Source organism: Macaca fascicularis, chromosome 7, assembly GCF_037993035.2.
Source record: "Macaca fascicularis isolate 582-1 chromosome 7, T2T-MFA8v1.1".
In the NCBI taxonomy this organism is placed as follows: domain Eukaryota; kingdom Metazoa; phylum Chordata; class Mammalia; order Primates; family Cercopithecidae; genus Macaca; species Macaca fascicularis.
Genome location: NC_088381.1, coordinates 141,663,706 through 141,678,517, shown reverse-complemented (window position 1 = coordinate 141,678,517; position 14,812 = coordinate 141,663,706). Strand labels below are relative to the sequence as shown.

General features: G+C 53.2%; 1 protein-coding gene across 11 annotated transcripts in view; it reads left to right on the top strand.

Moving 5' to 3' along the window:
• Window positions 1-14,812, top strand: part of MIDEAS (mitotic deacetylase associated SANT domain protein) — a 75,086-nt gene that overhangs the window by 40,272 nt on the left and 20,002 nt on the right. For 6 of the 11 annotated variants that reach the window (XM_073997751.1, XM_005561729.4, XM_073997750.1 and 3 more), the window contains exons 2-3: window positions 9,233-10,934; window positions 12,788-13,087. In XM_073997751.1, coding sequence (XP_073853852.1) covers window positions 9,480-10,934; window positions 12,788-13,087 — 1,755 coding nt within the window. In that variant the 5' untranslated portion in view covers window positions 9,233-9,479. Of the gene's footprint in view, window positions 1-5,732; window positions 5,843-9,232; window positions 10,935-12,787; window positions 13,088-14,812 lie in introns of all 11 variants that reach the window. The other 5 variants (XM_065549046.1, XM_073997752.1, XM_065549045.1 and 2 more) reach the window with 1 other exon arrangement.

Genomic DNA, 14,812 nt, shown 5'->3' with positions numbered 1-14,812 from the left:
AAAATTCTGAGACTGGATCTTGGTCTTTCACCCACGCTGGATTGCAGAGGCATGAACACGGCTTACTGCAGCCTCAACCTCCTGGGCCCAAGCAATCCTTCTGCCTCAGCTTCCTGAGTAGCTGGGACTATAGCCTATAGTGGCCACCACACCCAACTAATTCTTTTTTTATTTTTTTATTTTTTGTAAAGACACGGTCTCCTTTTGTTGCCCAGGCTAGTCTCGAGCTCCTGGGCTCAAGTGATCCTTCCGCCTTAGCCTTCCAAAATTTTGGGATTACAGGCGTGAGCCACTGCACTGGGCCTGTTCTTTTTAAAAAAGAAACAAAGACAACAGTTCACCTACGACTGCAGTATCTGTGTGCTTTTGAGAAGAGTGTGTATTCCTGTGTATTTTGCTGTTGTTAGGTGGAGTGTTCTATATAGGTCTTCTAGGTCTAATTGGTTTATAGCGTCTAAATCTTCTGTTTCCTTGTCTATCTTCTATTTAGTTGTACTGTTCGTTGTTGAAAGTAGAGTGTTTTCTCTCTCTCATGTGTATATATAAAATAAAATGAAAAAAAAGTAGAGTATTGAAGTTTCCTACTATTATTTGAGTTGTTTATTTTTCCTTTCAATTCCGACAGTTTTTGCTTCATGTATTTTGGGGCTCTGTTGTTAGGTACATGCATGCCTATAACTGGTATAGCCTCCTGAGGTTTGGACACTTTTGTTCATTATAAAATATTCTTTGTCTATAATAATAGTTTTCTTTTTTCTTTTTTGTTTTTTTTGAGATGGAGTCTAGCTCTGTTGCTCAGGCTGGAGTGCAGTGGCGCGATCTTGGCTCACTGCAACCTCCTCCTCCCAGGTTCAAATAATTCTCCTGCCTCAGCCTCCTGAGTAGCTGCAATTACAGGCGCCTGCCACCACGTATTTTGTCTGATATTAGTACAGCCATTCCAGCTGTCTTTTGGTTACTGTTTACAATGGTATCTCTTTTTCCATCCCTTACTTTTTCTTTTTTGGTACAGAGTCTCACTGTGTTGCCCAGGCTGGAGTACAGTGGTGCAATCTGGGCTCACTGCAACCTCCACTTCCTGGGTTCAAGCGATTTCTCCTACCTCAGCATCTTGAGTAGCTGGGACTGCAGGCATGTGCCACCATGCCCTGCCCTGCTAATTACTTTCAACCTATTTGTATCTCTGCATGTAAAGGGTTTCTTTTTTTTAAAGAAATTGCATCTTTTTTTAAAAAGTCCGTTCTGCCATATAATTGCATATTTTTTTTAAAGTCCATTCTGCCAGCCTCTGCCTTTTAATTAGATATTTAATCCATTCACATTTAAAGTAATTATGAATAAGGCAGGATTTATGCTGCCATTTTGTGATTTGATTTTTGTATGTCTTATGTCTTTGTTATTCTTTTGTTCTTCCACTACTGTCTTCTTTTGTGTTAAATAGATATTTTTGAGTATACCATTCCTGGCCTATAAATAACGAGACACAGAACAGTAAGGGTTAAATAAAATGCTGCCTGCAATGGACTTAGCACAGTGCCTGGCAAATAGTAAGTGCTCAGTAAACATGGGCACTCAATTGGGTCCCACATGTGGTAAGAGCCACAGTTAATCCTAGGACTGGCTGAGAGCAAAGTCCCCTCAGGGCTCTGTGCGACCCCTCATGTCTCCTGGGCAGGCCACAGCACTCTGGCGGGTAGTGCCTTTGGGGAATGGGGAGTGGTGGATCCTGGGAAATTTCACCATGCCAGGCTGTGACTCTTTAGCCATTCCTCTGCTGCAGTGCCTGGGCACCACCTGGCTGCTTGTGAAGCATCCTAGATTCCCCATCATGCTCTTCCCACCCTTGACCCCTACCGCACCAGACCCATGAACTAGTCTCTCAGGGCGGGTTTTATTGCACACACTGAGGTTTAAGAACCACTCCTTGACATCTACACAGACGGGTATTGACACAGTGACAGAGAGACCTGGTTTGGGGTCAGGAGGCTTAGATTTGAATCTTGACTCCTCAGTCATGAGTTCTGTGAACTGGGACAAGTTACTTTCAGAGCCAGCCTTTCCTCGTTTCTCAGTTGGGAATAAGTGGTTATGTAGGTAAGCGGTACTCTGCCGCATTCGGCATACAGCTAGTCCTTGTGGCTGCTGTTCCGCGTGGCACTTGCTTTTTGCAAAGGTGTTTCTTTGGTCCCTGGATGCAGGTCTCTTCCCACCCCAGGCTCTTAAGCTCCTCAAAGGCAGGAACCAGTGAGTGGCGGCTCCTGGACCAGACATCTGGTTGGTTACCTGACCAGCAGTCCACTGCCCTCCGTCTTGGTTCATGTTGTCTCCAGGCCCTGCTGCTCCCAGGCTCTGTGCAGGAACAGAAGGGAATTGAAGAAGCGTTATTGGATAGTAGTCTAAGAGCATGAAGATTCCTAATGAGTAACAACAATACATGCTGGAGGGCCAGCTGGAGGAGGTAGGCCTTGAGGAAAAGCAGATTGTGAGAGTGGAAGCAGGGCTTCCAGGCAGAAGGAACAGCTCTAGGGGAGGCTCAGAGTCAGGGAGCTCCCCCAGGGATTGCCTGTCCCCAGGGGTTGCTTACCCCTAGTCCCTGCACCGGCTGCCTTGCATTATAATTAGCGTGTGTTTCTGTGCATCTGTCTCCCCAGCAGCCTGGAAGCTCTGTGTCTCCTGTGTCTCCCAGAGTCTGGCTTGCAGCAAGTGTTCAGCAAATGCTTGTGGAGTGGACGAAGGGGCAGCAGGCCCACCTGCAGAGCTGCAGCAGGGAGGGTGTGTGGTGGGGGAGGCCCCTGTGAGTGGCCTCATCTGTATCTTGGCCCAGGGCATACTCTGGCATGGGGTACTCAGGCACAGACTTCAGAGAGCCCTGCTCTAGCCCTGCTGGGGAGCCAGGCCCTTCCAGAAGGGGAAGGAGGAGCTGCAGCAGCCTCCAGTGATGGGAGCTGCATAGGGCATAGAGACGGTTTTGAGGAGACAGACCAAGGACCCCAGTGGTCCCAGGACACCCTCGCTAGAGGGCCTCAGGAACATCTGCTGAGTCTCCTGCGGAGGAAGCATACATCTGCCTGCTTCTACCCTACTCCTGCTGGGATCCCTGGGTCCTACTGGAAGGGGTTTTCCAGGACTGCCTGTGATTCTTCGTAGCCTTTGCCTAGGAGGAAGGCAGGCAGTTCCTTCAGTGCAGGCAAAAGCTGAGCCTGAAGGCTTAATCCTTTTCGCCTCTGTTCATGACTGTTTTCTCTCTGCATTAGCAGCCCCCCACCTCCCCCATCCTGGCAAAACAAACTTGGAGATCCCAGCTTTCCATGGACACCCTGTGGGCATTTGTCGAGCTTTGCGGGAGAGAGGCAATCAAGGTAGAAGCCTGGACGGAACCCTGAGAGTGCCTCATAAGCCCTGAAAGGATTCTTCTCTTACACATCCCTTTAAAAGCATCTCAGTGCTGGCATTTTTACTGTGTAAGCTCAAACTTCAGGCAGCTTGAACCCTGGCCAAGCTTCTGATCCTGAGCAGCTTGATGGCTGAGACCCCTGGGACTCATGACTCTCTGGCCTGTTGGCCTGGGTTCTGCTTTTGAGAGCTGAAGTTCAGTCCAGAGAAGTGATGGTCCAGGGACTGTCTGGATTGGGAATGGGCCGACCTTAGGGCCTCTTACCTGCTCTCCCATGCTCCCAGGGAAAATGACGCTTGCGGGAGTCAGATCCACGTCTGTTGTATCAGAGCCTCCTTGTTTGCAAACCCCTTGAGAATAGGGCTTATGTGTCCAGTGGCTTGCAGAAATGGGGTGCACTGGCCTGTGTGTGAAGGCCCAGTTGGTGGGGATACATGTGGCGTTGCAGATGGGGTCCAGAGGGAAGGTTTGTCTAGGGCCTGGGCAACTCTAGGTGGCCCAAGATGGCAGTTCCAGGCCACGTACCCAGTCTGGCTATAGCTGGAGACCCCAGAATGTCAGAGAGCTTTTCAGGATGTGAGCCCGAATGAAGGGGCCAGCTGGGCCGTGCTGTGCTCCTCTGGTGGGGGTGGCAGGGTCTTGTTATGGCTCCTTGGCATCCTGGCCAGACCTTAGTGTCTTGAGGTCCAGCCATGTCAGGGCATGAGGTAAACAGACCACAGGCTTGTGTCCCTGGCTACTGTCTAGGTGGGGTGGAAGCCTAGAAAAATGGGGTGGAGGGCAACAGTGGAGCTGGCACTTTTCCAGCTGGCCAGCATGTGGTATGGGGCAGCAGGTGACAGTCAAGGGTAGGTGGCTTGTGGGCCACCAGGGAGAAGGGCTTGTGTTCCACATAGGTGGAGAGGGCCTGGGCCAGGGGTAGAGTGGGATCCCGGGCCGGGTCTTTTCACTTCATCCCAGCATCTTGAGGAGCTCTGGTGTGCATCAGAGAGCCCAGAAGTCAGGAGCAGGCAGGAGCCCAGGGCAGGAATGCGGGCTGTGTCACCTCTGCCCAGGCGTGGCTCTGACTCACCTTGGGCGCAGTCTTGAATGAGCATCCTGACAGGCAGATACAAACCAAGTGCCAAGGTACAACGGTCTGCCAACCCTGTCCCGTGGAGCCTGCTATCTGCTGGGGATGACGAAGCAGGCACCTGGGATTTAGTGTGCCATACACAGTGTGTTATAGGGGCTTGTAGTTCAGCTCCTGTCTCAGCTCTGGGGTCAAGGAAGGTTTCCCGGTGGAAACAGTGTCTGCAGCCTGAAGGGTGAATAGGACCTGGCCTGATGAAAAGCATGAGAAGTTGTCCCCAGGAAGGGGTACAGCCTGGCCAAAGACCTGGAAGCAAAGCAAGAAGAGCACGTTGGAGGCCCTGGCTCAAGCACAGACTGTCGAGAGAGGTGGCAGGAGCCAAGGTCTGCAGGGACTTGTGGACAGGGCAGGGAGTTTAGACTTTGTCCTAAGACAGCTCAGAGAACTGACTCGCCTGGAGACTCAGTTTGGGCCTGTCTTGCCCTTGGGTGACAGACACATGACCTTTGACTCCCCTCTTCCTAGTGCTGAGCTTGTGGGGCCTACCCAGGCTCTAAAAGTGGGAGCTTGGAGCATTAGCCTACAAGGACAGGGACCCTCGGGTCACCCCCAGGTCAGAGCTGAGCCCCTGCAGCTCCTGAGATCAACTTGGCATCTCCTCCCTGGCCTGTGTGACCTCGACTCACAACAGTCTTGTTTCTCAAATGGACACGCTGATTGCCCCAAGCAGACAGGTGAGTGGCCCTGGTCCTGCAGTGGCTACAGTCTGGCCCCTTGCCCTGTGGTGATAGCTCACTGGCTTCTCCTGGGGTCGGTCAGCTAGTGCTGGGTGTGCGGCTGGGCTGCCGATGTCCCTTGGGGAGCAGTGTGTATTTGAGCTGACATCCCGGGAGAGCTGGTGTCACCATCAGCACTGAATACCCAAAGGCCTTTCCAGCACCTTCCCCTCATGTGTCTGCAAAACATATATGTGGGGTCAGCACGGTTTTTTGTGTTTTGTTTTTCTTGGTGCACACTGCTTTCTTCTATAGAGAGCAAGTGCTTTTCACCATAGAACTTCCTGAAAGCCTGCTAGGTCCCAGGCTTTGGTCTTGACTGTTGCCTTGTCTTTGGCCCAGGGGTACCTGTGGGTCTGGTCAAGGATTGGTTGCTGCAAAGAGGAGCCTGGAGGAAGGGAAAAGTGAATAGAGCGTGACAGTCAAACAGACTGACAGGGCGGACTGCAGTGTTTGGGGCCCTGTGGTGACTGTGGGTTTCCTTTTGCAGTGTTCCTGCATCCGTTGTCAGAGGCCCTGCAGCTCGTCCCAGGGCTGAGCTGCTGGCAGGAGTTCCTCGTTACATCCTCTTCCCTGCAACCTCAGGGACTAGGCCTACAGGTCAGCAGCCTTTGGAGGTGTCTTCCTTCCTCTTCCTCACTGTGAGGAAGGGCAGTTTGATTTCCACCTGAGGGACAGGGCAGTGGGGGTGGGGTAGAAGAAATGAGAGGAAGTGGTGCAGTCCTGACCCCGAGTTGCAGGCTGGGAGGAGCCCATGGGGTCTGAGAGCTGGAGGCACCACCAGCAGCAACTGAGCCCGGATTGGGGTTGCAGGAGCCGGAGAGTCCCCAGATCGGGGACTAGAGTGGCCAGTGCAGGAGGAAGTGTTTCAGGCCTCCCTGCAGGTAGACCTCACACATCTGCTGACCCTCTGTGGTGAGACCCTTCCCTGCCCTCCCTTCCTGGAGGGTCAAGGGTCTCAGCCATATTTGGGGAGAATGGGAGAGAGTACCTGCCAAAGGTTCAGGCAGGGGTACGGGGCTTCCCAGTGCCAGTGAGAAGGGATATCTGTGTCTAGAAAATCCTTGCCTGGAGGTGGTGTGGAGTGTGCTGTGGAAGGGAGGTGTATGAAGAGGGGTCTGGGGTCTTAGTGTCATGTCTTGGGGAGTTCCAGTCTTGGCTCTGCAACATAATGAATGTGTGACTGTGGGCAACTTACTTGGCCCCTCTGAGCCTCATCTAGCTAACCTGTAAATAGAGGTTAAAATCGCAACACCTGCCTTATAAGGTCATGGTGGGAATTTAAAGGATACAAAGCATGTAGGATCTGCCTGGCACGGGTGCACCATCACCATCATCATTACTCCTATCACTACTTAGTGCCCTGCTGCCTAGGTGTGCCCCTTCACCCTTCCTCCCAGGCTGCCAGTATCTTCCACTCTTCTCCCCACTCCCAGCCAATGACCTTTCTTCTCTGAGGGTTCCAGGCCTGAGTGTCCATGCCCCTGGCACCCTTAGCTCTTCAGTGAGGGTGACAGAGAGGCCTCTGCAGCAAGAAGCTTCTGGGGTGATTCAGCCTTCCCCAAACCAGGCCCCTTGATTTCTTCAAAGCAAGTCCATTTCAGCTTCAGAGGCTGCTGTGGTGTCTTGAATGATGGCCCTCCTTGATGTGCAGGGTGGGAGTGGGAGGCTTCCCAGCTAAGCCCAGCTCCTCCAGGGCTGACCATACAGCTGTGAGTAAGTCGCTGTCAGACCTGCGTCTGGCCTCTGGCCCCTACCCTGGGCAGAAGCAGGCTTGTCCTGGAGCCGCAGACCCCGCCTCATCTCCTTCTGTGAGAGGTGCTGAGCAGCCATCCCCATGGAGGGGGCGCAGCCCTCCATCAGGTTCACACTGGCACGTGCATCCAGGCCCACCTGCCACGTGGAGCTTCCCTTGCTCCAGGCCTCAAGCCAGTGCTGTGGCTCACAAGGCGACAGGGCTGTGATGAAGGGAGGCGTGAGTGTGTGTGAGCGCCCACTGGAGGGGCTCACAGCCCCCTGGAGGCACGTGGGCCTGCCAGGCTGGCGCACATTCTTCCTTCCTCTGTCTTGCTTCTGCAGACACGCACTTCTAGTTCTGTGGGCTTGATGTTCCCTCGGAGAGGCGGAGCCAGACAGTCCTATCCTGCAGCTTCGTGGTGGTGCCCAGGGTGATTTTTAGTGTAGGGGGTTAGCTTTTAGGTTCCTGCTCTGACTTAGGTTGACTGTCAGAGAATGCGGGTTTAAAAGCTGGAGAAAGGTTGTTTCTCCAGCCCCCAGCTCTCCACTTCTTGTCCAAATCCCCCCACTCCCCTCTTACTGGGGGTCAGGGTGACTTGGATGCCATCCTAGCCTCTGTGCCTCTCCCTCCCTCTAGCTTCATATATGAAAAGACAAAGGCTGCACACGAGGAGGGTCTCTTTTACTCTCTTCAAGGCCCAAGGACTGAGGAAGGAAATGGAGGAGGAAGTTACTCCCCTTCTGGGTGCTGGGTGAAAGTGAAAGATAGGGAGGGGGCCCTCAGTGAGTCATGCAGGCGGACAGGAGGCAGGCAGGCTCCAGGAGCGCAGGGGCTGGGGAGCTGCGGAAGCCTGCAGAGGAGCGATAGCCTGGGAGGGGCATTCCCGGTGCTGGGGGCGGGCCGAACTGTGAACTAGGTGTAGTCAGGACTCTGTGCCCGCCCAGCCCTGCCCTCCGCTGCTCCTGGCTGGTTTCCTGGGAGCTGCTGGGGTTGCTAACAATGACCTGTAGCATCTAGGGCCTGAGATTTCCTCTTCAGAGCCACCCGAGCTGTCTTCCCTTCTTCTCAGGGACCAGAATCTTACTAGGGAAAGAGGTGGGCCATTTAGCTCCCACCCCCACCAACTTCCCAGGAAAAAAACAAAACCCAAGCAGCACTCTGAGGGAATAAAAAGTCTTTAAAAATACGTGAAGCAGCTATGTAAGTTGTAAAATACGGGTCTAGATTCTGTTCTGTAGCGACTGTTTTAAAAAATCAAGTTACGAAACAAAAACAGAAAAACTGTGTACTTTAGTCATGACATTATCATGGAGAAACCTTCTGGAACTGAGTTCTAGCAATACACACCCTCTACGATCTGAGTTTACACTATTTGCCGGGGCTCTTTGGCGGTGGAAGGGGCAGGGGTCAGGCAGGGGTGGGGTCAGCGGCTGACCAGCTCTTGGCCTGGATCCTGCCTCCACCCTGCTAGGGTTGCAAAACAGGTTCTGTGCTGGTTTGGGAAAGACTGGCAGCGAGAACCCCACCCAGCAGCTCTTCCCAGGGGTGGGGCTAGGACTGCACACACCCGTCTGGGGCCTTACCTGCAGGCCTTGGTGACCCTGACCCTGGGCCCCTGACTCTACAAGGGCCTGTTGGGGCTCCTGACCCTGGGGCTGCACAGGAGGAGTGGCCATGTCGGGAATGACCCTGTCCTCTCCACTTCCTGAGCCTGAGCTGTGCTTGGAGTGTCGGAGGAGGCACTGGCTGGACAAAGATCCTTCTGGGTCTGGTGGGAGGCTCCTGCATAGACGGATGTGTGCCAGGAGGACTAGGCCTGGCTGCCCAGGGGGCTGGGGCCTGGGTAAGAGGAGAGGGGAGCCAGTGTGGCTTTTGCTGCTCCTTTCTCAGCTGGGCTGGAGGGGCTTGGGCTGGATGTCAGCTCCACTTGTCCCTTAGAATGTGCCTATGCAGTGCACAAATAACACAGCCAGATGCAGGCAGTCCTGGAGCTGAACCAGGAGGGTGAGGTGGTGGGACAAGAGAGTCACGGTGCCCTGGGAGATGCAGCTGATTCTCCTGCCCTCCTGGCAGCTCCCCAGAAGGTCTTGGCTCCTGCCTCACCAATGCTGCTCTGTGACTTGGGGCCTGTTCCTGTGATATGAGGTGGTGAGACCGATGGCCCTTGGAGGCCCCTTTTCTTACACTTGTGCTGATGTTTGGGGCATCCTGGGACGCTGTGGCTGACACTGTCACTGCTCTTCCCTCTGCAGGTGCCAGGACCCTGTGGAGCATCATGAACTGGGAAGAGTAGCTGAGCCCCAGAGCCTCTCTGGAAGAGAAAGGAAGAGCCAGCAGTTCTTTCTCCCAGTGCCCGATCTCATCGTCCAGCGTCTTCCTCTGCCCCTGCTCTGCCCTCCCTGGCTCCTGGACTAGAGTCCAGCTTCCAGCAGGACGTTTCCCCAGGGGATGGGTGACTGTTGAACGGGATCTCACCGCCAGGGCTCAGTTGGCCACATCATGAACCTCCAGGCCCAGCCCAAGGCTCAGAACAAGCGGAAGCGTTGCCTCTTCGGGGGCCAGGAACCAGCTCCCAAGGAGCAGCCCCCTCCCCTGCAGCCCCCCCAGCAGTCCATCAGAGTGAAGGAGGAGCAGTACGTAGGGCACGAGGGTCCAGGAGGGGCAGTCTCCACCTCTCAGCCTGTGGAACTGCCCCCTCCCAGCAGTCTGGCCCTGCTGAACTCTGTGGTGTATGGGCCTGAGCGGACCTCAGCAGCCATGTTGTCCCAGCAGGTAGCCTCAGTAAAGTGGCCCAACTCTGTGATGGCTCCAGGGCGGGGCCCGGAGCGTGGAGGAGGTGGGGGTGTCAGTGACAGCAGCTGGCAGCAGCAGCCAGGCCAGCCTCCACCCCATTCAACATGGAACTGCCACAGTCTGTCCCTCTACAGTGCACCCAAGGGGAACCCGCATCCTGGAGTGGGAGTCGCGACTTACTATAACCACCCTGAGGCACTGAAGCGGGAGAAAGCGGGGGGCCCACAGCTGGACCGCTATGGAAATGTGCGGCCAGTGATGCCACAGAAGGTGCAGCTGGAGGTAGGGCGGCCCCAGGCACCCCTGAATTCTTTCCATGCAGCCAAGAAACCCCCAAACCAGTCACTGCCCCTGCAACCCTTCCAGCTGGCATTCGGCCACCAGGTGAACCGGCAGGTCTTCCGGCAGGGCCCACCGCCCCCAAACGCGGTGGCTGCCTTCCCTCCGCAGAAGCAGCAGCAGCAGCAACCGCAACAGCAGCAGCAGCAGCAGCAGCAGGCAGCCCTACCCCAGATGCCGCTCTTTGAGAACTTCTACCCCATGCAACAGCCACCCTCGCAGCAACCCCAGGACTTTGGCCTGCAGCCGGCTGGGCCACTGGGACAGTCACACCTGGCTCACCACAGCATGGCACCCTACCCCTTCCCCCCCAACCCAGATATGAACCCAGAACTGCGCAAGGCCCTCCTGCAGGAGTCAGCCCCACAGCCGGCGCTACCTCAGGTCCAGATCCCCTTCCCCCGCCGCTCCCGCCGCCTCTCTAAGGAGGGTATCCTGCCTCCCACCACCCTGGATGGGGCTGGCACCCAACCTGGGCAGGAGCTCACTGGCAACCTGTTCCTACATCACTGGCCCCTGCAGCAGCCGCCACCTGGCTCCCTGGGGCAGCCCCATCCTGAAGCTCTGGGATTCCCGCTGGAGCTGAGGGAGTCACAGCTACTGCCTGATGGAGAGAGACTAGCACCCAATGGCCGGGAGCGAGAGGCTCTTGCCATGGGCAGCGAGGAGGGCATGAGGGCAGTGAGCACAGGGGACTGTGGGCAGGTGCTACGGGGCGGGGTAATCCAGAGCACGCGACGGAGGCGCCGGGCATCGCAGGAGGCCAATTTGCTGACCCTGGCCCAGAAGGCGGTGGAGCTGGCCTCGCTGCAGAATGCAAAGGTGAGGGGGCATACGGTGGAGCCAGACCTGGCAGAGGGCATCAGGCTAATAGGTGAGAGGCTGCTTGCCTAGAGACAGCCAATCTTTGCCGTAGCCAGCTGGTTGTGGCGAAATAGTACAAAGACCACCTTTCACCTTGTAACAGAGTTCTTGCTTACTTTCTTTTGCAGAAATGTTTTTTGAATAATTAGATACTATTTCGTGTGCCACCCACTGTGCAGGCCAAACAAAACCCATCCGTAAGCCACCTGTGGCAAGAGATGGCCATCTGGGGGCCCTTGGTCCAGGCCAGGGCGGAAGGGCCTGGAAGAAAGCAGGTTATGGAGAGTATTTGTTATTTATTTATTTATTGAGACAGAGTCTTACTCCGTCACCCAGGCTAGAGTGCAGTGGTGCGATCTCAGCTCACTGCAACCTCCACCTCCTGGGTTCAAGCGATTCTCCTGCCTCAGCCTCCCCAGTAGTTGGGATTGCAGGTGCCCACCACCACACCCAGCATATTTTTGTTATTTAGTAGAGACGGAGTTTCGCCATGTTGGCCAGGCTGGTCTCAAACTCCTGACTTCAGGTGATCCACACACCTCAGCCTCCCAAAGTGCTGTGATTATAGGCATGACCCACTGCGCCCAGCCTCACATTGCTCTTTTCTATAGAAAGTGCTTCTGGCTGGGCGCAGTGGCTCACACCTGTAATCCTAGCACTTTGGGGGGACTGAGGCAGGCAGATCACGAGGTTAGGAGTTCGAGACCAGCCTGACCAACATGGTGAAACCCTATCTCTACTAAAAATACAAAAATTAGCCAGGCATGGTGGGGGGCACCTGTAATCCCAGCTACTTGGGGAGGCTGAGGCGGGAGAATCGCTTGAACCTGGGAGGCGGAGGTTGCAGTGAGCTGAGATCATGCCACTGCACTCCAGCCCGGGTGACGGAGCAAGACTCCATCTCAAAAAAAAAAGTGCTTCTCACCATAAAACTTCCTGAAAGCCTGCTAGGTTCCAGGCCTTGGTATTGACTGTTGCCTTGTCCTTGGCCCAGGGGTACCTGTGGGTCTGGTCAAAGATTGGAGAGTATTTAGAAGTGTGGTAGGAAGCCGGGTGCAGTGGCTCACGCCTGTAATCCCAGCACTTCGGGAGACCAAGATGGGTGGATCACTTGAGGTCAGGAGTTCGAGACCAACCTGGCCAACACAGCAAAACTCCATCTCTACCAAAAAACACAAAAATTAGCCGGTCGTGTTGCTGTACATCTGTAATCCCAGCTACTGGGGAGGCTGAGGCGGGAGAATCGTTTGAACCCGGGAGGCAGAGGTTGCAGTGAGCCAAGATCGTGCCACTGTACTACAACCTGGGTGACAGAGTGAGACCTCCTGTCTCCAAAAAAAAAAGTGATAGGAGAAAAGGTGGTCAGGGAAAGGCCAACTTGTGAGACCACTGGGAGGCACTGCGGGTGTTTGAGTCCCGTAACTAAATGGGAATAAGGTCCTAGATCAAATCAGAATTTATCTTTTATTTGTTTATTTATTACTGAGACAGGGTCTCACTCTGTCACCCAGGCTGGAGTGCAGTGGTGTGATCTCGGCTCACTGCAGCCTCAACTTCCTGGGCTCAGGCAATCCTCCCACCTCCGCCTCCCGAGTAGCTGGGACCACAGGAGTTTGCCACCATGCCCAGCTAATTTTGTTTTATTTTCTGTAGAGACAAGGTGTCACTATGTTACCCAGGCTGGTCTTGAACTTGTGGCCTCAATTGATCCTTTCATCTTGTCCTCCCAAAGTGCAGGAATTATAGGTGTGAGCCATTACGCCTGGCTATGATTTATCTTTTAAATTGCACTCTGTTCCCATCTTATCCAGGATGGCAGTGGCTCTGAAGAGAAGCGGAAAAGTGTATTGGCCTCAACTACCAAGGGTGGGGTGGAGTTTTCTGAGCCTTCCTTAGCCACCAAGCGAGCACGAGAAGACAGTGGGATGGTACCCCTCATCATCCCAGTGTCTGTGCCTGTGCGGACTGTGGACCCAACTGAGGCAGCCCAGGCTGGAGGTGTTGATGAGGACGGGAAGGGTCCTGAACAGAACCCTGCTGAGCACAAGCCATCAGTCATCGTCACCCGCAGGCGGTCCACCCGAATCCCTGGGACAGATGCTCCAGCTCAGGTATGAGAGGCGCCCCTTCTAAACATCTCCAGCACCTGAGTGCTCCTGGGGCCCAGGACCCTATGGGGAAAGGAGAACATGGCAATGTAGGAAGGTATCAGGGAACCTGTGGAGATACTGTTTTTATTTTCCGAACCAAACTTCTGGATAGATGTCTGGAAGGGGCATTTGGGGATGTCCCCCATCCTCATGGGGGATGAGACGGTTTTATACTTGAAATTGAAACTGCCTGGGAAATTCTAGGATGTATACATCTGTTTTTCTAGATAGCAAATTTTGATTTGGCCTGTACTGGGTACTGGGAATTAGAGATGTTTGCTTATACTGTCACTACTGAGATCTTGACATCTCCTTCTTTTTTTTTTTTTTTTTTTTTGAGACAGAGTCTCCCTCTGTCACCCGGGTGGGAGTGCAGTGGCACCATCTCCACTCACTGCAACCTCTGCCTCCTGGGTTCACACCATTCTCCTGCCTCAGCCTCCCGAGTAGCTGGGACTACAGGCGCTCGCCACCTCGCCCAGCTAGTTTTTTGTATTTTTAGTAGAGACGGGGTTTCATCTTGTTAGCCAGGATGGTCTCGATCTGACCTCATGATCTGCCAGCCTCGGCCTCCCAAAGTGCTGGGATTACAGGCATGAGCCACTGCGCCCGGCTGACATCTCCTTCTGAGATTGAGGTTTTGTCTACTTTTTCTTTAGGTTCTGTCATCATTTGTTTTATACGTTTTGATGCAATGTTATTAGGTGCTCATTTAGAACTAGATTAGATACTTTATGAAGTTTCTTTTTATCTTAAATATTCTTTTTGCCTTTTATTCTTATTTTATATTTTATTTTATTTTTTTGAGACAGAGTTTTGCTTGTCCCCCAGGCTGGAGTGCAATGGCGAGATCTCGGCTCACTGCAACCTCCTGGGTTCAAGCAATTCTCCTGCCTCAGCCTCCTTAGTAGCTGGGATTACAGGCATGCATCACGAAGCCTGGCTAATTTTCGTATTTTTAGTAGAGACGGGGTTTCATCATGTTGGCCAGGTTAGTCTTAAACTCCTGACCTCAAGTGATCTGCCCGCCTTGGCCTCCCAAAGTATTAGGATGACAGGCGTGGGCCACCGCACCCGGCCAATTCTTATTTTACATTAGTAAAGTTATGAGATACAAGTGTGATTTTGTAACACACATAGATGGTATAGTGGTGAAGTCAGGGCTATCAGGGTATCCATATCTATTCCCCAAATAATGCACATTGTACCCATTAAGTAATTTCTCATCATCTGCCCCTTTTGCCTCTTAAAGTCAGTTTTGTCTGATATCTTGCTTGCTTTTGGTTAGAATCTGCAGGGTGCATCTTTTCCCATCATTTACTGTTATCTTTTCTCTATCCTTCTACTTAAGGTGTATCTTTCAAGTGGCATACATTGGGATTTGTTATTATCCAGTCTTTTAGAGCATTGATATGGTTTATATCTTTCTATTTATTTATTTAAAAATTAACATAAAGTCTGGGCACAGTGGCTCACACCTGTAATCCCAGAACTTTGGGAAGCCAAGGCTGGTGGATCACTTGAGGCCAGCAGTTCAAGACCAGCCTGACCAACATGGCAAAACCCTGTTTGTACAAAAATAGAATAAAATAAAATTAACATAAAAAGAATACATATTTATGGCATACAACATGATGTTTTGATATAATCAAGTTAATTAACGTACCCATTACTTCAAATTTTTGT